General features: G+C 40.7%; 1 protein-coding gene across 1 annotated transcript in view; it reads left to right on the top strand.

Annotated features, from left to right (window-relative positions):
- Nucleotides 1–27,626, top strand: part of ITGA9 (integrin subunit alpha 9) — a 217,185-nt gene extending 189,559 nt beyond the window's left edge. The window contains exons 26-27 of the mRNA XM_026843997.1: nt 6,150–6,269; nt 24,715–27,626. Of these exons, the coding sequence (XP_026699798.1) occupies nt 6,150–6,269; nt 24,715–24,813 (219 nt within the window). The 3' untranslated portion in view covers nt 24,814–27,626. The remainder of the gene's footprint in view (nt 1–6,149; nt 6,270–24,714) is intronic.
- The last annotated feature ends 17 nt before the right edge of the window (nt 27,627–27,643 follow it).

The following is a 27,643-nucleotide window of genomic DNA, read 5'->3' as shown; positions in this document are numbered from 1 at the left end:
ATTGCTGTATGTTTTGCACAGGGTCATGTTCAGGGAAAAATTTAAGACATGTGGTTTGGCTCAAGGTACTCATTTCCCCCCTTCTCTTTTCTTGTGGAATGCAGAAGGGAATAGTACTTGTTGCAAGCCACAGCTATTTATCTAGAAGCAGAAACAGGAGAGAAAAAGTATCTTTGTTCATACTCCTCCCTTCCTTTTTAAAGCTCATCCTGTATTATTTTCATTGACCATGGACTGCTGTACCATATCCGTTTGGATAGCCGCTCCTTCTGAACAGTTGTGCATGGACTTCCTCTGTTTATGAAAATGTTCCCTAACAATGAAAAACATTTTCTTAGACACTTTTTCATGGTAAATTTGAAAAGGCCTTTTTTGCTTTCTAGAGCTTAATGCAGACTTGTTAGCACATTTAAACGGTTCTTTAGAACCATGTGCTCTTACTGCACTGGGCACTTTTACAATACAGTGTTACAATATCTCAGTGCAAACTATCTGTAAAGAAGACAGAAGTAAAAGAAAGACTGATACTTGTGATGCTAGTGTAAGAAGTACCCGTGGTGGTAGGACCACACATATCAATATCAGCTTTGTCAGAAACTGTAGTAGGTGATTTGTAAGGGAGATGCAAAAGCTCATGTAAGTATCTGTAAGATGGGTAGCAGGCTGTCTTTGAAATTAACTTGTTTTTTAAAAAGATGCATTTATGCAGTTTTCAGAAGCCAATTCTCTGGATTTGGATATGGTTTTATGTGATTTGGAATGATATATTTTCTGTCTCTGGTTATAATAGGCTGTTTGAACTCTTAGACAAATCACATGAAGAAGGTGAGCAGAGTTTGGGTTTGGCTCTGTGATGACAGTTGTATTAACATGAGTATATATTGGCTAAAACAATGACGTGGTATTTTCAGGAGGCATGATTTATTTTCTTGAGCATATGAGTTTCCATGCAGGTTTGGCTCCCTTCTCTGCATGTGAGGCAAAACCAACAATAAGCTCCTTGAGACCACAGTGGTCAAATGCCAGATCCAAGGATTTGCATCCCATGCTCGCTGCTCGTGTGCTGGAGGAGGAGTGCTCTTACGGAGCAAAAGGACTTCTCTCTGTGAGTGCCAGTGTGGAGGGAAAACCAGGCTAGATTTCACTATGTCAAAACCAGCCAAATGCCCCTGAGTCTTCCCTGTCTTGAAAGTGAGAATGCAAACCCAAACAGATGAAAGGGGGACCCCAGATAAAATGCACACAGCTCCTGCCACAAAGTGCCTTGTAGAGCTGAAGGCTACTGTATAACTCTCTGGTGCTGTCAGCTCAGCACTGGTATGCTTTATCGAGCCTTTGAACCTTTCCCTCCTTCTGGATAGAGTTCACTCTCACTTTCAGCCCAGTCACCTCAGGTTTAATTCAACACAGTCAAGTGGTTGCCCTACATGGATTTATTTTTTTTTCCCCAGGATTTAGGTATGTTTGTTTGCAGTCATAAATATATTTCAGGGAAAACAACAACCAAAAAAAAAAACCAACCTTAAAAAATAAAGTTTATGGTTGTGAAGACCTACAGGGTGTTTTTGAGGGGTTTTTATATGCAGAGAGATTTAAATGCCTATTCAGGTGCCTAAGCTTTAGCTGTTTGCCTGTGGCACAGAGGACTCCTTGACTTCAGCCTGTTCTCCATGTCTGTGTTGGAAGGAGCAGCCTGTGGTCCTAGACAGTGCTCATGATGTCCCAGCGGTTTTTTAATGCACATGGGAATAGCTCTTCCACTCAGCAACCCATCACCACCCCCTCCTGCCTTTTATGAACACAGCAAAAAAGGCACCTGTACTCCCCAGCTTACCTTTGAGATGGGCAGAACATCCCAGCCTGGCTGGAGCCAGATACGTGCAGCTTTGCAGCCTCTTTTCCTGTGGGTTATTTGATGCCTTATTGTTTTCACCATGTTTTGTTTCTCCTTTCTTTGTTTTACCTTTGCAGCTGTTACTGTAGCAATCCCTTTATAGATTTTCTTACCTTTACAGTGCAGTCTGGCAGGTAGAAACACAAACTTGGCTAAAGGAACAGAACAATACACAGTAGCAATAAAATACAGTTCATTTCCCAGGGACAGAGACAAGCAGATAGCAAGGATACCCAGGTTTGTATTTTTCAAGAACTTGTAAAGTTTTTCTTAGTATATGTAAATAAATAAATATATAAAAAGAGATGCATATGTGCACAGATGTATAGGAGAATGGTGTCTTTACTGCAGGTCCCCCCAAGTATAACAGCACTTGGATGGACAAGTCAGCTAGCAGTGCAGCGTGGTTTGAAACACCAGAAATATTCTGAGCGATAATACAGAAATCAAATAACATTGTTTTATCAGCCTGTGTCTTCCATGGGCAGTGGGTCAGGATACAAGTGCATAAAATTAATTTAGTGTGCATAAGCGAAAAGAAAGGAAAACTTTGCAATTATGTATTTCTAACCAGATATTGCTGAAGTATGTTTCTTGTCTGAGTTCCAGTGCAGCAGTGTGTGCGTATTCTGCAAAGGGCTTCAGCACAGTATGAACTTCTAAGTATTTGCAGAGTTCCTACTCAGTTAACTTCTTGCCTACACACTTTTCTGGAATAGGGTATTTTAAAAGCACTAAAAAAAAAAAAAAGATGCTGATTATTTTCAATTAGTTCACTAAGACTATCAGAATATAGCAAATGTTTGGCACAGGTAGAAGATGAACTGGTAGATGCATTTGTCCATGACGGTTCAACATTTAAGAAATCAGTAGGAGGGTGCAAATCTCTGTTATTTTACAGAAGATCAGTTACATTGGGTAAAACCTGGTTGACTGTGAGCTACATACAGCTAAACAGCAAACTATGCTGCCTCCTGGGCTTTCAGATCCCGCAAATACAGTGTGAAATGCAAAAGATAAATATGAAACTAAACCTCCATATACATTATCAAGACAACTGTGTTTTTCACAGCCTTTCCCTGGTGTTTCGTCAGAGTCCAAAAACAAGCCTATAATACGCTTCGTGTTTTCTGACTGCTGCATCTGCTTTCTCTGAACCAGACAGCTGCTGCCCGCTCTGGGATGCTTTCCCAATGCCACCACTTCTTATCTTCAGCATCAGTCACTATTATCAGTCCTGTCTTCTCTATCAGTTGGGGCTGTGGGATGTGCGCTGGGCTGGGCGCTGCCTTGTGCTCCCCAGTGTGCTGGCTGCTCTGTAGGGGCTGTGCTGCTGGGGTGGTCAGGATAAGGAGTTCAAGGTTTGCTCGAGATCGGCTTTCAGAGATGGCCCGATGGCCAGGGGGTCAAGAGGCAGGTGGTGGATGGAGCACTTCTCTTTAGTAATGTCACCCTCTGCCTCCAACCTCCCTCCCTGGGATGACTTGCTTTCCTGGCCTCCCACCACTTACTGTACTGGCTTCTTTCTGATACTCCTAACGTGTGATCGACACTGTCTGCTCAGTTTGATTTGGTTGGGGTTTGGCTTGGGTTTTTTGTTGTTGGTTGCTTCTTCACCCAAACTCACTGCAGTGGCTGTGTATTAGTGCAAGCAGATTTTGAGGGCTTGAGAGGGATGAGGACATTAGTATGTGCAACATCCCTGCTTCTCTCCAAACCACAAAGCCATAAACGGCGGGTTTTATGCTTGTGTGTTGATTGCAGACTGATAGAAGAAACGGGATAGATAAGAAGCTGTTGGTGCTCTTTACCCTTACAGCTTGAGCTGTGACTGCAAAAGCTACAGCCAAGCTATTCTAACCAGTGTGCTTCAAACTTGAAATGTGTGGCTCTTGCTGTAGAGGTGATGTATGATTTGCAGCTATTCCTGGCTCTGTCTTTTGGCAGCATGAAGGACATACAGGTCTATTGTGCTGGATACAGGTCTATTGTACTGTGTTATGTTAACATTTACTCTCTGATGAGTGGAGAGAAGACACCATGTCATTTTGCATCCAGGGACTGCTTGAAAGGTCTCTTCACTGAAGTTGGCAGTCCTTAAAATGTACAGACTTTTTTTCTTTTAGAGTCAGAAATGAAAATAACATTACTGACTTATCATCTAAGAAATAGTCATCAGACTTGTGTCCACAAGATGGATGCTAAGCATAGCCTCTATGAGAAATGGACTGCCACATCAGATCATCTTTCCAAGCTGGTTCAGAAATATGAATAAGGCACAACATTCGTGTTTGATCTCTCTGCTATTTCCCTTACACTCATCTTGGCTGTGAGGGAAACTCTGCTACTTAGGAAACTTTCCCTGTTCAGCAAGATGTGTTAAAAGGTCTTACAAAGGCTTTGTACTAATGTCTGAAACACTAGAATTATTCTTTTTCTCAGGTGAAGAATTGATCCATGTTCGAGAGCTATTTTGAGCATTATGATACTAGTTATGGGAATATGTTTGGGTATTGATGTCTATGTGTAGTTTCATTCCTGTCCATTTGTTATGTTTTCATGTCTCATCAGCATCAAATGCCTGATAATATCTCATCAATAGAAAAAAAACAATGTGTGTAAATCAACTGGGTTCAAATTCCTCCTCCAGGAAAGCTGTGGTCTTAATCAGCATTAGCCTGTTAAACTGAGCAAAGGACGTTTGAGTACTTCTTTATGGGAACACCATGACAAAGTATAGCCCTACTCACCTGCTTTCTCTCATCTGTACCTGTAATTTCTGTGGGTGTTTGCTGAGGCTGTATGCTTAACTGAAACAGAAGAATGTTCATTAGTGGTATCCTGGGAGGCTGTCCTGTCCCATATCCCACTCAGAGCAGGGCTGTTGCCTGCACTGACTCGGGATCCCCATGGCTTTGTCTGAGACTTGGAAACCTGCAAGGATGGAGAACCCAGATCCTCTTTGGCCCTGGTTCCAGTGCTGCCATCACTTCCCTGTTGCAGCCTTTTCCTGAATGCCCACCTTCAACATCTGTATGGGTTGAATGTTCTTGTGTTCCCTTTGATGTCTCATGAATGACATTGTTGAACGCTGTCACCGGTGAGTGAAGGTGGATCCTCCATGAGCCCACTCATCTTAAAAATGAGTGTCTTGGGGTTGCATAATTGCATCTGACTCAACTCCCAGATTTTCACCCACTTTTAACTTCTAAAATTAAGCAAATTTTTTTTGTTTTCTTTAAAAAGTTGATTTAACAATTCATATCTACTAAAGGGTTTTGACATTTTTAAGCAAAGATGATGAAAGTGGTTTGTGAAGGAGGGAGGAAAACTCACTACTTTCCCTATCAAAACAAAGCCAGACAAAGCAAATGTATTACCTTTTTAAAAAAATCCCTACTGCCTCTCTGCATTTGCGGGATATTAAATTGCAAATTTTAACATAGAAATAGCCCTCACTGAGGTGAACTGTTTTGGAGTTTTCCACTGAAGAACTGGTTTTGATTGAAATAAGAGACTGAAAATTCATGTAGTGTATACAAGCAGTATAATTTGCTCCCATTTTCTTCCTAAGACAGACAGTTAAGGAAAGCACTTTGTAGGATGCATTTCCCTGCCATACATGCTATACAAAAAGAGAGACAATAACAGCAGGGGTCTGCTTTCTGCATTCCCAGAAGAACCCGTGACTGTACACACCCTTCCCTCTTACACGCAATGTTCCTTGTGAAGCGCAGCAGGGACGATTTGTATTCAACAGCGATGTATGCGAATTGTCCCATTTTTTGTGGAAAAACGTTAACAAGCTCAGCGTACATGAGTCCTTCATGTGAAGCACTGGGGTGTTTGGCAGTACCAGGAACATGATGAGTAAGACAAACCACATGAGATGTCATGGTAATCCCTGCCAATCCAAGGGATGGACTTTTTTGTGCAAACCTTTGTGCACCTTTGGTGGCCCAGCACCAGAACAAGCTCAGTATCTGGGGTGAGGGTTGGCAGCGTAAGAGTTATTTCAGGGTGGAAGCTGATATCCTTTGGATCCAATGCATGGCTTACTCAAATTCCACTTGAAAGCTTTAAATCCCTTGCGAAAAATAGATGGAAAGCACGAAATGAAGGACGCATTCCGTATTTGTTTGACAGTTGAAATATGATCAGTGAGGCCACCATGCAATGTGTTTAATAAGATGAGTACAAGAGAAAACAATACAACTTCCAATCATAAAAAGATCTTTTTCTAATTGCTTTGTAGGTGGTCTTTGAGGCTTTACACAATCTGGAACCTCGTGGGTATGTTGTCGGATGGATCATTGCCATCAGTTTGCTGGTGGGAATTCTCATCTTCCTGTTGCTGGCTGTGCTCTTATGGAAGGTAAGGTAACCGATGCAACAAAAACACCAAGGTTATTCCCTGGAAAAAAAAGCTTAAATTTATCCTTGCATTTGACATCCATTTGCTTTAGGAATGAAATGATTGTCCACTCCATTACAAAAGCCATCAGCCAGTGAAAATATTTTCATATCCAGGCTTTTGTGAGGAACAGGGAGAGACTTGTGATGTAGAGCAGAAGTGGAAAAGTGGATTTTTCTTTTTTAGGCCTGGTTATTAAAAGTTGAAACCTCTGGTACCATTTCAGGACAAAGGAGGATCCTTCTTAAAAAACTGCTGTTATCTCACACTTAGATGCCTGGTTCATCTCTGTGTTTTTCTGATGACTGAGGCTCACTGATTTCAACAGGGTTTCCTGAAAATCAGGTCAACTTTGCTTGACTAGACAAAAGGTTGGATATATGCCTAGCAAAAACCAGTCTAACTACTGTTTTAAAGAGGTAAGCACCTGGGAGAGAGGAGTATCCAGCAATAAATTCTTCAGATCCCTCAAAGAGAGAGTTCCGGGTGAGTAAAATGTATTATCAGAGCAAGAAGCACTGGGACCTGTTAAAAGTCAGCCTTCACACCATCTCTGATAAGACAGAATTCTTGTACCTAGGCACTGTTACATGGTAAAACTGGGCTGATGCTGACACATAGCAGCAACCATCTGGTGTGGTAAATATGGAGGGTAAGAGCTTCAAGTGTTTTCATTCCTCAGTTCCTTGTTACCAATCCATAAATTTAAAAGGCCACGGTCAAGGTCAGGGACTGTCTTTGAGAGAAGTAAATCTCAAATACACACATGGGAAGAAGTCCAACCTTATTTTGCTTCCCGTGGCGGAGGTCCAGCAGCCTGATTTGCACTGTTTAGCAGCATGTGTGCTGCAGGCTCTGCTCGCTGACTGTGCCGGGACTGGAGGTCACAGCCCCAGTGTGCTGTGAAAGGACATATCGCTGCAGGTCGCCAGGCTGTAAAATGGGTTTACAAACCTGGGCCAAAGCCTGGCCGTGCAGTTCTTATTGTAGATTATACAGATGTAGCTGTGTTGTAGATTATACAACTACTTCATAGATTATATACATTTTGTATGGGTTATAGGCTTAAAGTATTTTTATAGCCAGTTTTGAAGATTTTCAAGCATATACTGGCCAGGTCAAAATGGACTGTGTTTTCAATTTGGAAAACAAGATTTGACCATAGTCTAGAATATTTTATAACTTCTGGGTTTTTGGCATGCAGGAAATGCTTTTGCTTTCCATGGCAGAAAGAGTGAATTTATTTATTTATTTATTTATTTTTAAAAAGAGCAATTTAGATGGCAAAATAACCATGAGAATGGAAAAATACGAGATTGGGAGAGGCCCAAGGCTTATGTCCCAATGACACACAGTTTTGAAAAAGGAGTTACTGCTGCTGATACCTATATGACTGATTTTATATGGCTCATTTCCTGAAGGTAAAAATGAACTCGATGAGCTCTTTGAAAATGTACAGGATAAGAGGAATAGCACCTTTCACTGTGAGTCTCCATGAGAATCTGACACAAGTTCAATTCTTGATCTCTACTAGAATTAATTACAGTCCTTTGCTTCCTAGCTTAGTCTTGAGACTTGAGCTCTTTTAAATTTTATGGGGATCATTCAAGTACCCACGAAGAAGCTGCCATTTTGTTGCATGAAAGCCTTGAGGGAAAATCCAAGTGACAGTAATAAATATTTATAACTAACACCAGGCTTATATAGCCCTTTCTACATGCAGATATGCTGAGGCAAGGTGAGATGCCTTGCCCAAGGTCCTGTGGCAGAGATGGAAGTAACAGCCAGGCTTTGTCAGCTACAGTCGAGGGTTTTATGCACAGAGTTGCATGATTACTAAAGGAACCAATAACTTAAGGTTTCGTTTTAGAGAAAAGTGTTTAAAAGTGTGTAGCTGCTAGTATCAGCCAGTATTTTCATTTAAGTCTTAGTTTGGAACATAAATATATGTAAGTAATACTTTGCACTCGCTAGTTGCTATATTTATTAGTTACTGGCAATTTTAAAGTTGTCTGAGATAAAACTGACGTGGGAAAGTTGCGGTCCTGCAGAGGAATCTTAATTGTCTGATATTAAAATTGGCCAAGTATATCCTACAGTCATTCCTAAATTTTGTGTGTGAAGCAGTCAAAAAAAATCCTTGTATTAAAAGTGTTATAGTCTTTAACTGTGGAACAAAAGAACAGTTTTGAATGAGATGGAGTTTGGGCATCTTAGAACCACTAGCGAGAACTAGAAATTACTCAAATTTTAGGACTAGAGTATAAACTAAATTATATTTTTATTAAGAAATTAGAGCTAAACTGTGGTCCTGGAATGCAGCTGTTTACACAAAACAGAGCAGGAGCTGGACCAAGCTCATTGTAAGGGAGCTGAGCACTGGCAGCAGTGCAGGACTTGCTGGCAGCGACTCTGTCTCAGCCCAGTGTGGAAGGTACACTCTCGCTGTGTGCACAACTGCGCCATGAGTGCTGCAACACAACGGACAAATCCTCAAGCATGCCAGTGTTCTGCAGATGGAGCAAGCAGCTCCTTCAAGTTGCAGAAGAATATTAGAATACTTGTAACTATTTCACATAATGCGCTGCTAGAATTAATGGCGTTAGCAGGAGTGAGATCTTGGGGACATTCCAGCCCAAAATCCTATTTTATATGCACAGAAGGTTACTGTGCATACAGTAAGATGAGAGATGGTAATTATTTCATTATTTGTAAATCTAAAACTACACAGTTTAGGGGGTCCATGTCAATGGAAGTGATGTCAATGCTGGGTTGTTTCACTTCAAATAAAAGCTTATTTGTTTGCATGCAAGACCATAACCATGTTTATGCTCAAAATCTTGTTATGAGGGTGTGAGCTCGATCAGTTTTTGACTGGCTTTGCTTTCTGTTTATATGAGTATTTGATGTAAGCACAGTGTTCCCTCTGGTTTAAGTGCATGCAGAATCAGAGGGGGTGATCATGAGATGATGTGCATAAGGCAGATAGGCAAGAGTTACCCTGTTTTTGCCTATTTCGTTGGATAGCCCAACTTTACACTGACACTTTTGTCTATTCATATCTTGTTCATCCTCTCTGGATGCCTTTGTGCAGGCATCCGTGGGGACATGCTCCCACTTGCCAGTTCCTCTGCAGCGTGGCTTACTCTCCCTACTTGTGCCTCGCCTGTGGTCTCCCATGTGGAAGAGGAGCAGGAGGGGCTCTCATGCTGTTGCCCACAGCAGTACATCTTGCCTTTTACTGCGGAGATTGGCCTGTGCCTCTTCGGTGGCCTCCAGATGCTTGTGGAGAGTGGAGCAGGGGAGGAGGTCGCTTTGCTTCAGGCCAACTACCCACGTGCTAGTCGAGCCGGTGGTTTCACAAGCGCTGGCAACAGTTCAGGAAGGAAAGGCAGTCGTGGTTGAATTATTTTGGAGAGTGCTGTCCCACACATGCTTCCCTCAGCTGTCAGGACTGCAGCCATGCGCAGGGACAAGGTCCCCTTCGGGCATTGTGGAGTTATCCACACATAAACCAGGGGAGAAATGGCATACACCATGCAAATGCAAAACTGAAGCATGATATATTATAACACAATATTCTATTAATAGTAGTAGTGCTTTACAGTGCTTTGGATTGAAGTTACTACATTTGATCTGGCTTGAGTTGTGGGAGTGAATTATTCAATCCATATCATTTTAGCTGAAGTGCACAGAAAGAAAAAAATGTTTTGTGCCCAGAGGATATCAAAGAGGGGTTATGTAAGTGAGTACCACACTGGACATTTGGGCAGCTGAGTGATCTGTGGAGCCAGTTGTGGAAGGGATTTGCAAAACAAAGATTTTATATTCATAGTAGTATTTGCAGCATGTATAACACAGGAGCTGGACTTTATCTAAATTTATTTATCTAGACATTAATCTTCTTTCTGAGTTGAGCATGTCCCTGTGGTAGCCATGCTCTGACTTGTCTAAAATGAGGTTTCTAACAGTGTTTCAGAGCTTTCGGATTCCTGGGGAAAATAATTGATCTGCGGATGTCCCTTATGTAATATGACGCTCCTCTGCTTCAAACTCTGGATTTTTGACAGGATTGCAGAGAGAAGGACAAGCAGAATAGCACCTGCATGTGTTGTTTTTTGATTAGCCTGAGGGTTGCTGCTCTTCCGTACGTGCTAGGCAGAACTTTTTCTCCCTTTGTCTTAAAATGAAAGTTTTAAGAATTTTTTTTTCAGTTTTTAGGAGAAATATTATGAAGAACAGTTCTTTATACTGAGCTGAGATACTGCACTCTTTGAACTGGCTTTTTCCAGTGGGGAGCATGAATCCTACCAAGTGCTGGACTTGCAAAACCCTCATTTAAACAGAGGTTGTATGTGTGGATGCAGCTGTTTGGTTGCACTGCTTTAAGGGACAGACGTTGAAATCTGAAGCTTTCTTTATGAAATAAGAAGTTCTTTTAAAAAAGCCAGACAAACCCTAGCAGGCTTTTCAAAGGTGCTTTGGGGCTTCTTGCTTGAAAAAGCCTTATGACTTTTTTTCTGTGACTGCACAAAGAACTATCTTTGAAAGAACACTTGTATTGCCCTACATACAATAGTTGCCATTGCCTCATGTATTGTTTCAGTGTTTAGAAGGTATCTGAAGCTAACCAAGGCTAAAGCTAACTTGAAATTCACCTATGTAGCAAAAACCACTGTTTCCCCCATGTCTGGAAGGAGACACTTTCCCTTACTTAGGGCCTCAAACATTAAGTGTTTTTACAATGGGCCAAAACATACAGCTCACCGTTTTCCAGCAGAGGAAAAAAAAAAAAACCCCAACAAAAAAACAACAAACCAACCCTCTGGACTTATTCTTTGCCAGTGGTTGCTCTGTATCCTGTGTTACAAGCCCAAAAGTATTTTTTCTCCCTTTTATCTGTAGCTCAGGTGGCAGAGGCTAACTACCATTTCCTGGCCAGTCCTTGTACTGACCCCCTTTCCTGGTGGCCAGGTTTTGGAGCAGTAGATCTGCAATGAAATAAAACTTTTGATTTTCTTTCCCCAGAGGTGCATACACAAATACAGTTATGGCACAAAACCTCTTTGGATGTCAGTGCAGAGGTGAAGTCTGGCTTCTCTGTCTCTCTCTTTATTTCCTATCTATATATCTATAATCTGTATATATCTGTCTATAATCTATTTATATACTCTTTCCAGGAAGAACATTTTTCAATTAAAAAAAATCTACCAGATGGTTGTAACCCGCCCAGTCACAGGTCTGTAGCTTCAAATGTTGGTTTTTGAGGTGGGGACGGAGAAACTTATTAAAACTGAGTGGCGTTTCATACCTTTGGTGAAAGTGGTGCCTATTCAGAGTTCACATGCTTCTTTCTTTCTGTACATATAATTCCAAGAATAAACCATTATAACTAAGGTGATGCTTTAAAATTAAGAATCATAATTGATGTTCAGATAAACAAGGGAGCTGACTCTTTACTAGGGGCTAGTGATTCACAGCTCAAAGGTCTTCCCTGTAGAGATGTAGATGGATGCACAGCTGCCTCAGAACTTAAGTCTATAATTCTCCTTTTTTTTTTTTTTTTTTTTTTTTTTTTTTTTTTCCTTCTCCACCATCTCTCCTCAGTTTAAAACCATGGTAATGCTAGTTTCTCACACTTTCTTAGAAGTCTCAGCCCAGATTTGCTCATTTTTCAGCTTTTCTCACTTACAAAAGGATTATCTCAACCTGTAGGAACTACATAGCCTTTATCTGTCCTGTTTGTCCATCAGACCTGAAAAAACTGTGATTTCATTTGTGTTCTCTGAAATTCCTCTTTCTGTTGTCCTCAAATCATTTCATTCTGGAGAGTTTTTCTGATAAACTTTTAATTTTGTTGCTTTTGTTACCCACTTATCTAGTTGTTTCAAGTCAGTTACTTGCTATCCCATATGTAGGCTTCTAAGGAGTACTACTTTTCTGACACAAATTCTAGGTTCAGTAGTCCTAGAATGAGGCTTTTTCAATATTTTCCAGTCAGGTGATAATTAACTTCTGTGATTGAAAACCAAACCCATATTAACTCCCAAACATGGATACATTTTTATTATTACGTTTTCGGCTAGGAAAACTTGAGAAGGGAATGGGATGGTAGAAGTGGTTGATAGTTATTAATAATGACATTTTCACCAGGCAGAAGTTAAGTGCATCATTTGAAATCTGCTTATTTTCTTAAAGAACAGTCAAAACTGTGTTTTATTATGTTCCTTTTCCTGGACCAAAGTGAGCATCACAAAATGTTTGTAGACCCTCGGCTTCCCGAGACCAAAAAGGTTTGTATTCCTGCAACAGTGACTCAAATGTTGGCTTTTCTACAGTAGATTATTCGGGGTCTTTGCTGTACTTTTTGAATTCAGCCTGAATGTTACAGAAAGATTGAGCTTGGCATCTTTTATTTTTTTTTACACAAGTAAGTGGTTAATGCTGCTGTTGTAGCCAAAACACTGTCTTCCCCAGTGAGTTTGCTGGCTGCCATGTAATATTTGTTCACCACCCTCAAGAACAAGGTTGGCAACATTTCATGGTGGTGTGTGTCCAGTACTTGTGAAATGCCTTTGTTATCTTTCTGGATAAAATGAGCTATGTAAATGTACAACAATAATGTTGTGGCTGAGCGTTCTCTCTGGTCTCAGTTGTCCTCCAAATGGGAGCTGTGCATGCCAGGGCACTTTCGGAACATCACAGCCATTGCAACTGTGTCGCTCTCATCCTGGCACTGTGTGAACAAATTGAATCTGCTGGCAAGAGAGAGATAGAATTGTGGTTCAGAACATCTTTCTGAAAAGAAGAAAGATAGCCATCATTTTCAGGAGCCCAAACCAGAAAAAGAATATGTGTGTAGACTGAAAAATTGCAAATAAGTACCTAAGGTTCCAAAGTTCCCCACGACCGGAACACAACATGTGTATGTATTGGAAGTCATTAGCATCCCTCAGACCCAAATGCCAGTAACAGAGAAAATGTGACTTGCATAGTCTGAATTCTCTCTTTAGGCTTGGTGTCACAGTGGGAAATGCTGTATTGTGACTTAAAACAGCCGTTGCAATTTCCTCCTGGTTCAGCTAAAACTGTGTAATAAGTTATTCTGATAATTATGGACGTAGTACAACTTTCATTCAAATATTTTTGGCAAGTGGAATGTATCAAAATATGATTGTAAAGCTACTTTTTATTGATTCCAGAAATAGTCTTTAATGTTTAGTCTCTGGTTTTCAAACAAAGCCAGAAATATTTCAGTAGTTTTTCTTTTTTTCTTTGGAGAGGAAATAGGAAATAAGGATTGAGATACATCTTAAATTAATAGCACTGACAGGAATGATGTATTTAATTACTGTCCTATTCCCTGCTGAGATACAAGAAATCGGTATATGGTAATTTGTCCAGACATATCTCCAGTAGACATTGTGTTCTTTCTAAATTTTGAGACTGATAATCAGAGATGAACTTTGGATGATGGCTGCGTTCATTCTATGACTTTTAAAAAACCAAACTAGTTAGTGATATTTTGCAAGAGGAAAAAATCTTTACACTGATTGGAAGTGTTTATAAGTTTTACTGTTGGCTAATTCGCTTTTTGATTACACTTGTAAATATACTGGTAACATCTGTCATGCAAGTTACTGTACACAGTTACATCCTGCAAGAAGTTCATGCTTTCATTAACAACGGAACTCATTACTGAAAGATCATTAGAAGTCCAGTCACTGGAGTTCTCTTCATTTCTAAATTACTCTAAGTACTAAGTCCTTAACAAAATTCATTATGTATGCACAAATGATTCAAATGCTAGATGGATGAGTCTTGTCTGAGGCAGAGTAGATCTTACCTACATGGGAAAGGTATTCCAAGGGTAGACAGCAGAACTACCATCTTTGTTCACTGCATTAGCAAGTAGGTGCATTGAAGCCCACTGAACAACTCCTGGGAGAAAAGTTGCGTGAGAAGTGGTTAAAGGAACAAATTATTGATGACTGGGCCTCATGATTAGAGTGGGGGGACACTATAGCATCATTGACAAGAGAAAGGCATGTTGCATTTTAAAAAAAAGTACTAAATTAGATTGCCTGTCACGGTGTCCATCTCTGTGTGCAGTTATCTCTTTCACACACATAAATGCATCTTTTCCATGCATGCTGCTAATCTGAATTGTGTATCTACTTCGAGGTACTCAGCAATAGTGAGTGTTTTTTGTAAATCTGGCCTTTGAGATAGGCATAAAGCCTTTCATTAAATTAATAGTTTATTTAATGACTGTTTGAACTAAGTTTATGAATTGACTGTTCTTATTAAAATAAAAGAGCACTTAAAGTTTTTCTTAATATTTCAACATTACAAAGTAACTGCCTAATAAAATGTGTGTTTTAAAACTATGCTTGTTTTACTACTACAGAATGTAAAATAAACTTACTTCTAAAATCTATGGAGGATTACAGATCTTCACCCTGGTTACAACAGTGCTTTAAGTCAGTTAGCCAGGCTATGTGAAAACAGCTTAAAAGTTTAGTTCGGTCCTGTATGCATTGCTAATTCTTTTCTGCCATAGCAATATCTATCTGTTGCAATACACTGGGATTGGATATTGTTAGTATCGAATACTAGTATCAAATTCTTCCATAGTAGCTAAACCAGGTGTTTGGGCAGGAGAACTTACCTCTGAACAAGCTGCTGAACTTTGCCCCAATTTCCCAGCTGTATAAGTATATATAGCATTGTGTATATATATGAAGTATATCTTCTATGTGCATACATACACACCAGCCACTTGTGGAATGATGATGTTTGAAGCATATGTATTTATTTTCTTGTACATGTTTCATTGAGCAAATGAGAACCTTCATTACAGGAAAATTAAGGGATTTGATGCTCAGAAAGTCAGTGAGACTGACTAATCATAGCCAGACCACCCGAGTCCTCATTAGCTTACCTTAGTCGCACTGTCATCCTAGTCAGCTTCATCAGGGGCCCAACTTAAATGCCTCTATGCAAATGCACATAGCATGGCAAATAAACAAGAGGAGCTAGAGACATGCGCACTCCTGCAGGGTTATGGTCTTGTTGGCATCACAGAGACGTGGTGGGGTGGCTCCTATGACTGGAATGTTGGAATGGAAGGATACAGGCTCTTTAGGAAGGACAGGAAGGGAAGAGGAGGAGAGGGTCACCCTCTATGACATCGACCAGCCCGGGTGCATGGAGCTCCACCTGGGGATGGGGAGGGGCCATCTGAGAGTTTATGGGTCAGGTTTAAAGGGAGGGCAGGGACAGGTGACATTATAGTGAGGGTCTGCTACAGGCCACCTGACCAGAAAGACCAAGTGGATGAGGCCCTCCATAGACAGATGGGAGCAGTCTCACATGCAGAAGCACTGGTCCTAATGTGGGGGACTTTTAACACCCCAATGCCTGTTGGAGGGACAACAGAGCAGGCCATAAGCAATCCAGGAGGTTACTGGAATGCGGTGATAACTTCCTTCTCCGAGTGATGGAGGAGCCAACAAGGAGAGGTGCTGTGCTGGACCTTGTTCTCACCAACAAGGAGGGGCTCATGGGGAATGTGAAGCTCAAGGGAAACCTTGGCTGCAGTAGCCATAAAATGGTGGAGTTCAAGATCCTTAGGGCAGTGAGGAGGGCACACAACAAACTCACTATCCTAGACTTCAGGAGAGCAGACTTTTGACCTCTTCAGGGATCTGCTTAGTAGAGTGTCATGGAATAAAGCCCTGGAGGGAGGAAGGGCCCAAGAAAGTTGCTTAATATTCAAGGTTCACTTCCTCCAAGCTCTGCAGCGATGCATCCCAACAAAGAGGAAGTCAGGCACAAATTCCAGGAGGCCTGCATGGATGAAGAAGGAGCTCCTGGACAAGCTCAAACACAAAAAGTAATCCTATGAAGGCTGAAAGCAAGGACAACTAGCCTGAGAGGAATACAGAGAAGTTGTCTTAGTGGCCAGGGATCAGGTTAAGAAAGCCAAAGCTGTGATAGAATTAAATCTGACCAAGGGCAACAAGAAAAGCGACTATAGGTACATTAGTGATAAAAGGAAGGCTAGGGAAAATGTGGTCCCTCTCTAGAAGGAAACGGAAGAGCTGGTTACCCAGGGTATGGAGAAGGCTGAGGTACTCAACTACTTTTTTGCCTCAGTCTTCACTGGTAAGTGCTCCAGCCACACTGCTGAAGTCACAGAAGGTAAAGGTGACTGGGAGAATGAAGAACCACCCGCTGTAGGAGAAGGTCAGTTTCGAGAGTAAGGAATCTGAAGGTGCAGAAGTCCATGGTACCTGATGAGATGCATCCATGCATCCTGAGGGAACTGGTGGATGGAGTGGCTAAGCCACTACCCATCATATTTGAGAAGTGATGGCAGTCTCATGAAGTTCCTGCTGAATGGAAAAGAGGAAGCATAACTCACAATTTTAAAAAGGGAAATAAAGAGGACCCAGGGAACTATAAGCCGGTCAGTCTCACCTCTGTGTCTGGCAAGATCGTGGAGCAGACCCACCTGGAAAATACGCTAGGTGATTGGTGACAGCCAACATGGCTTCACTGAGGACAAATCGTGCCTGGCAAATTTGGTGGCCTTCTACGATGGGATTACAGTGCTGATGGATAAGGCAAGAGCAGCTGATGTCATCTACCTGGACTTGTACAAAGCATTTAACACTGCCCTGCACACATCCTTGTCTCTGAATTGGAAAGATGTGGATTTGATGGATGGACCCCGCAGTAGATAAGGACTGACTGGATGGTCACACTCAGAGAGTTGCGATCAACAGCTCAACATCCAAGTGGAGAGCAGTGATAAGTTGGTGTTTGTCAGGGGTTGGTATTGGGACTGGGGCTGTTTAACATCTTTATTGACCACATGGGCAGCGGAATTGAGCGCACTCTCAGCAAGTTTGCCGATGACACCAAGCTGTGTGGTGCAGTTGACACAGTGGAGGGAAGGGCTGTGCCATCCAGAGGGACCTGGACAGGCTGGAGAGGTGGGACGTGCAAACCTCATGGAGTTCAACAGGGCCAAGGGCCAGGTCCTGCACATGGGTCAGGGCAATCCCAAGCACAAACACAGGCTGGGCAAGGAGTGGATTGAGAGCAGCCCCAAGGAGAAAGAAAGACTTGGAGGTGCTGGTTGGTGAGAAGCTCAACATAACCCAGCACTGTGCACTTGCAGTCCAGAAAGCCAACCATACCCTGGGATGCATCAAAAGGAGTGTGACCAGCAGGTTGAGAGAGGTGATTCTCCACCTCTGCTCTGCTCTTTAGACCCCTACCTGGAGTACTGTGTCCAGCTCTGGGGGCACCAATGTCAGAAGGACATGGATCTGTTGGATTTAGTCCAGAGGAGATCCACGAAGGTGATCAGGGGGCTGGAGCACCTCCCCTGTGAGGACAGGCTGAGAGAGTTGGGGGTGTTCAGCCTGGGGAGACCTTATTACGGCCTCCCAGTACTTAAAGGGGCTACAGGTGGGGAGCGACTTTTTGCAAGGGCACGTAGTGATAGGGCAAGGAGTAATGGCTTTGAACTGAAAGAGGATAGGTTTAGATTTGGTGTATGGAAGAAATTCTTCCCTGTGAGGGTGCTGAGGCACTGGCACAGGTTGCCCAGAGCAGCTGTGGCTGCCCCCTCCCTGGAAGGGTTCAAGGCCAGGTTGGATGGGGCTTTGGGCAACCTGGGCTAGTGGAAGGTGTCCCTGCCTGGGGCAGGGGGTTGGGACTAGATGACATTTAAGGTCCTTCCAACCCAAACCATTCTATGATTCCTCCTAAATATATGGTTCTCTTTTAACTACAGGCACATAGCTGCTTTCCAAACATGCCTTTGCCTCATGGGGGGCCCAGGCAGTGGCAGTTTGTCAGTCCTTTATGGAAAAGCTGATACGCAGTATCTTCATCACCCCTCTGTACTATGGCAAGGGTCCTTTAATTGGGACAAAGGAAGTGGTACATCCTCTTGGAGCTGGTGGCTTGCCAGAATTATCCAGGGCCATGCGAACCCTGCCTTCTTGGCAGTAGTAAAGTGAGATGCACCTAATAACCAGGTGCATTTTCCTGCCTTCTTGGCAGTAGTAACGTGAGATGCACCTAATAACCAGGGATTGATCCCTGCATGGGGAAACACTTCCAATCTCAGCAGCCCTGCTTTGCAGAGATTGGTGGTGTTGCTGCTTTGCCGACTGGTGTCATCTTTTCTTGAGGTGATATTTCTGGCCCCACTTTGAACCATAATTAGCTGCGTATTTTTCTAGTTGTGGTACTGTTTATGAGAAGGCAGAATTGGCCAAGGGTCATGCACCCAAAAAAGGTGAGGAGAAGAGTAAGTTAATTCTTTCTGAAGGGCCACAAGGTCAATGTTTTGGGACCTCTACCTACGATAAAGAGATGTGGCAGTAAAAGATTCAAAAGTCCAGCCTGTTCATCAAGTATAGCTGGATAGTGCTTACAGTAGATGAAGGAAATCTTTAATAGAGGTAAAACAGCTTGTGATTAAGGCTCTGAACCCAAAGTATCTTGTCAAAGCCTAGTTTAATAGGAGATTTCTTTAGTGGTTCTTAAGTTTTGTTTTATTTCTAGTTGCAGTCTATGTCAGTACTTACTTCACTCTCTTTCCTTTTTATGTGGTGGTTTGTACTGTGGTTGGTCACTGACAACCTCCTTTAGAAGACATTTGTCAGCAGAGCCATACTGACAGAAATCAGTACTTTTTTGAGTGCAGAGTAGTACCTCAGTATACACTAGAGAAACTTAATTTTAAAAATGAACAAAAAATGGCAAAAGTCTCTGATACAGTTTTGGATTCTGTTTGAACATTGTCGTTTGCAAACCTCTGTTTGTAGCTCAGTTATAGCCTTGAAACTGTAAATCAAGACAGGTTGGTTGGTGGTTTGTTTTGTTTTTTACAGCAGTGTGCACCTGTTCTTATCAATTGTTTCTTGTTTCTTAATAGGTGATGTTAATGGGAAGACTGTTTTAAAAATACATAACGCAACCGTTCTTCTACAATCCACATTTCAAACTGTATCTCTTTTTATTTGATTGGGAGAATAAGCCTCAGTGGGCATGACAAAAATGCTTTAGACATTTACCCAACAACACATATAACAAAGGCAGCGATACTGCTTTTCCTCTGAACAACTTTCAGCGGTTTTTCTCAACCGCTGATTAAATTTTATTTTGTAATATCGTCGCTCTTCAAACCTACTTATAATTGGCACCCTAGAGAGATAGCCACAGGATGGTCATGCAGGAAGTGCTGACCGAATGTTTATACTTTTGGAGTTCAGAAAAATATGAAGTCCAGTAATTCAGTGATCAGCCTTTGTATGTGCAGAAAATAGCAGCTGAAAAAAAGACAATAGTTTATTGTGATGTTAATTCAACACTTTGAAATCACTTTGACTGAAGTTTTCAGTTTTTTTGAGTGCTTGAAGAATACAGTTTTGTGTGAGTGTTGTTAGACATGACTTATCTATGATTTTTAAGGGATTTAAACCTGTCACAACAGCTAGAGGGGGTTGTGTGTGCTAGTGAAAGACTTTAAATACTCAAGATTGAATAGAGGACTTAACAGTGCTGTCACATGGCAAGAAATAACTTCACAGTAATAGGTGTAATTCCCTAGCCTACAAGTAACACTGATTTTCTATTACTTTATTGTTCAGTTTTGCCAGGAACATGCTTTCTGCTCAGCGTATACTGTAGATGGCAGTAAGGTTATGCTAGAAAAGGGTATGTGGCCTGGAATAACTAAATTAAAGGATGTGTGTACAACCTATGGATGGTTTCAGGTTTTGAATCTAAGCTACCTATTTATAGCAGCTTTAATACTTACTTGAAGCACCTCCAGAAAGGACTGGTTATTGTGTGTCACTTCTGGTAAAGACCAGGCCATCTCTTTCTTTCCATTTTGTTTGGTTCTGCCTGAATTTGTTTGGATTTGTTTAAAAGCAAGCAGACATCTTTTCAGTTTATCATGGCAGGTGTGAAACATGACAGTTTGTGGAATCACACACAATTCATGCACACTCTTTTCTTTCCGTGGGGCATGAATCCATTGTGACTGACACTGATAGCCCCAGGATTTTGGGACTCTCCCTGTATTCCTGAAGTCTTCAATGGCCCTCTTTCTCCTCCATGTTTGCAGACAGAAGCAGCAAGGTAGGACATGGTGCCCTTGGCGTAGCAGTTCCTCTCTGGTGATGTCTGACAGGGTTAAGAGTAAAGCATGGTGCATACTGAGCAGTGTCCCACTCTTGAGACCTTTCTTTCAGCCATGCAGACCCGAAAGGCCCGTAACTCAAGAGGGGCTCCTCAGCCTTCCTAAATAATTTTCACCCAGCTCTGAAATGCTGACTGTAGTTCGCTTTTCTCATTTCCTACATTGTCTTTAGTGGCTGATGCCTCTTTTTCCATTATAACCCTTCAGCTTCTCGATACTTTCTCTTGCCTCCTGTAAATATGTTCTGATGTTGCTCTTCCTGTCCTGAGTGACTTCCCTAGGCAGAGGTTTACTGACCAAAATACTGTCATCACTCCTTTCCTTGGATGTGGTGGTGTGAAATCACAGATTGCACGATGGGGTCACAGCTCTGGACTTGGGTATTCCTTTCCCATATACATGCATCTGTATGCGTACACACACACATATATGTCTGTATATGTGGAAAGCAAAGTTTGGGAGAATTCAACAGTATCAGAGACTTGATGAAAGGCCCATAAAACATGAGTTGGAGACCTTTGGCCCGCTGTAAACACCTATTACACAAATGAGATTGCAGCAATATTCCTGTTAAAGCTGAGGATCATTTCTTCTCTCCCTGCTTGAAATCCAGGACTGGTTTTCTGAGTTCCCTTAAGGGCTTTGCATTAGCCACAGAAAAGAGATCTTCTGGTGTCACTTCTACCCTGGTGACAAGAGAGCCAGTATGTGCTCAGCCCCTTGTTGCATCAATTCTCCTGCTTTGGTCCAAGCATCCTTCTCCTTATTACCCCTGCATCTCCCCATTGTATGTTAAATTCACTTGTTCTCTCCAGCTTGCCACAGGCACTTATCAGCCCTCACCATATGGGTTAGTATTGCTGTCATTTTCAATGAAACCAGTTTATTGTAAGGAAATGGATATGTGGGTTGTGTGGTCTCTTGTGAGACAATTACTATGTTGTGATTTCTTCATGGACATTACCAAAAAAAAAAAAAAACCCTTTCTGGTGATGATAGGGACTCTATGACATTAACTGGAAATCTGTGGTGTTAACACTACGGAACAGTACTCCATAACAAAGCACATCCTTGCCTTTCAAGGATGGGAAATACATATAATCCCTGACCACTATTTTTAAAAATGTAAAAAGGAAAAAATCCTTAAGGTCCAGTTTCTCTCTTTGCTTGTACTTAAATGAAGTCCTCTATGTAATTTTTAGATTATCCACGTCATTTACAACAAGTAAACATATATAGCTTTGTAATGGAATCACCTCTAGATGTAGGATTTCATGCTTCATTAATATTTATTACAGTCTTCAGCTCACTTTTTTGCTATACTGGAAAGTTACACAAAAGCATTCTCTATCCAGTAACAAAATAGTAAAATACCAGAACTATGATAACCAACTTTTAAAGATAATTCCTGAAGCAGATGTTCACAAAGATACAATTTTTATTAAAATAACAGTGGGAAGGAGTTTGCTTTTGTTTGTTTGGCCCTCGAGGAAATAAAAAGCCCTTCTATAATTTTGATTATAACTTCAAGAGAGGATTTTATTGTACCAAGGATGTGGTTGCATGAAAGATGGAAACCTTAAGGGTTTAAAACCTGTTTTTAAAAGCTACAAATTGAATTTCTCTTGTTAATCTTAGGAAGCAAAGTCCTGTGGCAATTTTCTTTACTAATGTGCAGAATATGTAGGTCTGTTGTAAAAACTGATAATACAAAAATGGCACCCACTTCTTCAACACATCTGCTCCCTGACCATACATAAGGAGTATCTGCAGATTCCTGTGACTACAAGTACCTGTGATTAATCCTGCTCGGGCAGAACAGCCAAGGATTAGTAGGTCCTTACACTTCTTTTTTTCAATATGAATAAAATAATTCACCTCCATTTTAGACCATGGAAATCTAGGGAAACTTTTGCTATTGGCTTCAAGTCTCTATTGAGCTGAAGTATGTCGGCATCAATGGTGAAATTTCACTGGGATTTTATGGTGGTACTCTCTTGAGGATGTCTTCTCAAAAACCATCTTTTGCACTGGTATAGCTCATAGGCACAAGTATGAAAATTACTAGTAATGATATTTTACTGCTAAAGAAAGAACTTGTTCTGACTTCTAGAGCAAGTTTGAAGAATAGGGAACTGGAGAAACTCTTCTTAGATTCTCTTTTTCTGAATCCTTGCGTACACCATTCTGAAAGGTGGCAGGAGGTGAAAGAGACATGGCCCTCCAAGATTCAATAGTGTCCCTTTTGCGAGGTGTTTTTTCAGAACAGAACCACTATTATCCATGCATTTGCATGTATTGAGCAGCAGATAAAGCTTTACTTACTTTAGATGGGAAAAAGACGATGTCCATGGCCTGTGCACAAGACTATGAACAAATGACATTTAAGGTCTAGTGCCAGTTATTCGTGAGGACCTCCAGAAGGTCATGGGACCTCTGTAAAATGGAGATCGTGGGCATTTTTGTGTATGCCTACCTATTGTGTATTTATAAAGTGGTTATAGGTGTGCATGTAATGTATATCTCTGCACTCATCAGGGGACACCTATCGCTAGATAAATAGCACACCCTGGCACTGTGGTCCACAGTTATCCAAAAGAGAGACTGACCACGCTGCAGCTTCTGTGTGCTTTGCCCAAAACCCAAGCGGCGGAGGGAAGAGGTGGTGAGAGGACAGTGTGTGTCTGGTCTCATGTTGCTGTGAATTCAGGTTGTAGCTGGGGGCACTGGCGAGGACCTGGGCTATAGGAAGCTCTGCTGGAGAAGCACTGTTGGCAGTTTGAACAAGCTGCCTTTCAGACCCCTGCAAGTTAAAACATACTTGAAGAAAATTAAAGTTACTAAAGAACTGAAACTAAAAAGCCCAACTTAACAGAAACTAGTCGTGACAAAACACCACAAAATATTCCTACATATAGCCAATTGGGGAATAAAGGATGGCAATAACTAGTTGATAAAGGAAGACTAAAGCATCATGTTTTACCCAGCAGGAGTAAGAAAACAGGTTTAGAGTGGTAGGAGTTACATAAATGTTTAATTATGATGAAGAAAATATTGATTCAATGGTCTCAATAGTGCACTACTAAGTTTGAGGAGTTATTCTTGAATGCTTACCAAAGTCTGTTATTAAAATCATTTTTGTTTATTTTAAAGACTTAAAAAACCAGAGGTATGAGAGGTTTTTATCCAAACTGAAATGAAACCCACTTGCATTTCTTTAACTAAGTACAAGGGTTTAGGAAACAAGAAAATATTCAAAAGTGATTATCAGCCCTGCAACATCTTGAAAGCTTGTGGAGAAGTTATTGTTGATGGATGCTCTGTATGTTGTAGGATCAGGCTTGTGTTTTGCCTTCTGAGCTGAAGGTTACACAACTGACAGCAATGGGACAAGGGAAATCATTTAGCATAAACAAGAGCCTGTAGGTATTGGTTTCCTCCAAATCATCTTAATGTAAATGATCTGTAAATAGAAAATTTGAGACCTGAACTTAGAGTGATTAGTGGCAGAAGTGGAGTACCCGTGGTTGCGCAGCAGTGGGCTGATACTTCTGCAGACAGCTACGCCAGAATGGCAGCAGAGCTCTTCAGAACAGTGATGGAACACCCGTGATAGACCATAGGGCGTGCTGGCTTTTCTGGAAGAGGATTTCTTAAAAAAAAAGGCTGATAGTTGGAATAGGGATGCTGGGAGGTAGGTGTACTTTATTCCTCTGATCTCTGTTGCTTTGTGCAGTTGTGGACACTGAGAGCTTAGTTCATAAAACTGGCAGCATCTACTCAAGACTCAATTGCTAGCCTGGCTTTAGGGACAGATCCAATTTTTTCATTAGCCTTTATTTGAAACCAATAAACCTGTATCTGCCTCTTCTGGTCTGTGTTTATTAGAAATACTTTATGTGCATTTTTTTTTTTTAAATCATGTTTCATATAAGAGGACTCTTCCCTCAGAGTAGTTCATCAGTAAGGGGCAGAGCACTTGTGAAGATTTGGGACCTGGTTTGATCTCATTTATATTGATGTAAACAGGGAGCTATGATTCCAGATTGGCACTAGGAGGAATTAGATATTAACACCTGTGCTATTTTTTTTTTCTGCACACTGTTTTCTGACAAAGTTTCAATTTAATGACACTGTTACTTATCACTGTCATCTCTTCTTGATTTGCAGATGGGCTTCTTCCGCCGAAGGTACAAAGAAATTATTGAGGCCGAAAAGAGCAGAAAGGAGAATGAAGATAGTTGGGACTGGGTCCAGAAAAATCAGTGAACTGCCTGTGAAAACTAAAGCCCAGTCATGTGACACGCGCTTGCTAGCCTATAGGTCCTGCTCTCGTATCTTCCATATGTGGAAGAAGGAATCTTCTCCAGATTTTTCGGAGACCCCATTGATGCTGTGTCTTTATCACTCCAACAAGCTAGGGAACATATCCTGAGGCAACCACTGCAGCCATGTCAGGTGACTGGAGCAATTTCCACTTCATTTAAGAGCTGAACTTTGAACTTTGGTAACCAAGCTGCAGTGCAGAGCAATATTTATGAATCCAACTATGTGGTATACCCTCAGGGGAAGACTGTTACCTAAAAATATTTTTTATAAATATAAGCTTTTTATATTGATTATGTCTTTATATTTGTATCAATGTTTTATAGTTTCTATTGAATAGCTATATAGTTCACTCAAGCACTGATATCTGGCTAAATCCTTGGAAATACATATATGTATATATAAATCCTATTGTACCTTTAAACTTCAATGCAAGAGAGAAAAAGAGAGATTTGCAGATAAAAGTAGCTGAAATCCTCATATGCTTAATTCACAAGGCTTGGTAATGTTGTAGATAGAGCATTTAATGGCAATAAGCCAAAGTCTTTTCACTCTCTCTTTTTCTGAGTTGAATTTGGTGTTTGATTTATAAACTAAAGAACCTAAAGTATTACACAGATGTGGTGTTCTGTATCTGAGTCTATCCTCTACTGGCCTGAATGGGAAAGGATGAAAACACTGCCTTGGTGACATGTAGCAAGACATGTAGCTTGCTTTGGCTCACTGAAGAAAGTATCATGGAGTGTTTTCCTTTACAGTCTCTAGTACTTTGGTAATGGTCTAGGACTGTACAGTTGAGATACCAGAAGGATATATTAGGCCAACCACCATGGCACTGATAAATTCCTTGGAGATAAAATAAATGGATCCATATTAATAATTATGTTAAGGAAGATGGGTTTTAAGCTACTGTTAATGATTGTGATCTGTTGTTATCAAAGCAAGTGGAAAATTGCTACAAGGTATGAGCATTATGCCTGCCTTGTGAGTTCTATACATGAGTTTGTTTATATGATAATTTTAAGAGAGATTAGTAGATGCAACGGTTAAAATGTTTGGATCTTTGGATCTTGAGATTCCCTATGTGGGTGTTCCAAGTACTGATGTCATCCTTCCTCAAGCATTAAGAAGGGTGTTTAGTCAAGGTGCAAATGTTAATGGACCTCAGATTGCCACTTGTTCGCTGGTAATTCCTTAGCAAATCATTTGTTAGAAGAAACTTAGTTGTAATTAATTCAACCGTGTTTCTTCAAACAGATCTTGGATTTCTGGTTTGATATAGTGGAACTCAGTAAGACTTGGGTTTAGAATCTACTTGTACTTTGCACCTTGTGTAAATAAGAAGTAAATGTCATGTTCGTATAAAATCCATGTAAGGGAAAGATGAGTTGAGCTCTGTGGTAGAAGGTGAAGGAGAAACAGGAAGGAATGGTTGCAGGGTGTCTCCTTCCATAAGGGTAGGGTAAAAGAACTGCTGGATTTTTGGAAACTTGAATTCAGAGAACACACAGGAAATCTGCTTGAGAACAGGTCTTATTCTTGCTCTTCCTTGCGAAATTCATTATAGCTTCTAATTTTTAAAAATTAACCACATCCATGTTGCTGTTTGCTTTTTCCCCCCACTGGCATTAAGTGCCTGCTATTACTGCAGTGTGGATCAATATTTATTAACTTAAATATCTGCACCCATTAGGCAGAAGATGGTTTTTAAGTGAATGAAGCGTATTGATTCACCGTTTGACAAGAAAAACTATTAGTCTATTCAGTTATCTTTCTTAAAACAACCATTGGTGATTTGGCAGATTTCATATAACAAATGATCATTTAAGCTAGTATCTGACAAAAACTGCTGAGGCAAAATCCTGTTATAACCACATGTAGTGGACTGCAGACTTTTCATCAGAGTGCAATAACAAAGGCTCTTGGCCTTTGACTGCACTGTTGTATTGGAGACTGTTGAATTCCTCACACTATATTTCTGATGCCAGTTTTGCTAGTATTTAAAGCTGATATATCTACCTTTACTGTTGTTGAAAAATACCTAAGGCTGACAGAAGTGGGACATGAGGTTGATTCACAACTATGAATTGAGTAAGAAATTGCTTAAAATGCTTGCTTGAAAAAAAAAAAAAAATCCATCTATTTAGCTGGAAGAATTTTCAGTATCTCCCCTCTCTAAAAATGAGCCTTGAAAAAAATCATTAAAAAGTAAATTTGCTGAAAAAATAATCCAGGGGACAAGTGAAACTATTTGCAAATTTACCTGAATTTGAAAGTTTCCATCCAAAAAAAAGGGGAAGAAATCTCATTGCCATCTTTTTAAAGAAAAATTTACTTTCAGATCTGCCAAAAATGCTTCTTTACAATATTTTTAAAATCAAGATTAGTTATTCCTTTGAAATATCTTTTTAAAGTATATTAAAATAAGAGTTAAGGTAAAATACCCATTTAGCATTTCATACTGTGTTGGACAATTATTTATTTTTTCTTTGCTCAAGGCAAAACCATTTTTCTTATTTGGTTAAAGTGAAAAAAAAAAAATTGAGCCCACACTGGACTTTTTTGATCTCTGACTTGAATTTTCTGCTATTGATCCAGCACAAGTCATTACTCAGTGAAAATCTAGTTGTTGGCCAGATTAGTGACATATTCTTGAAATAACCTATAAATTCTTAGTATCATCACTGTTAGGTACTCAGTAGTTCTGTTGTCACAGATTATTTGTTTATATATATATTCACTCTTCTTTTTTTTTTTTTTTTTTTTTTTTTTT

The sequence above is a fragment of the Athene cunicularia genome (genome assembly GCF_003259725.1).
Source record: "Athene cunicularia isolate RWA chromosome 2 unlocalized genomic scaffold, athCun1 chr2_part2, whole genome shotgun sequence".
NCBI classification, from domain to species: domain Eukaryota; kingdom Metazoa; phylum Chordata; class Aves; order Strigiformes; family Strigidae; genus Athene; species Athene cunicularia.
This window is presented reverse-complemented; position numbering and strand designations above follow the sequence as displayed.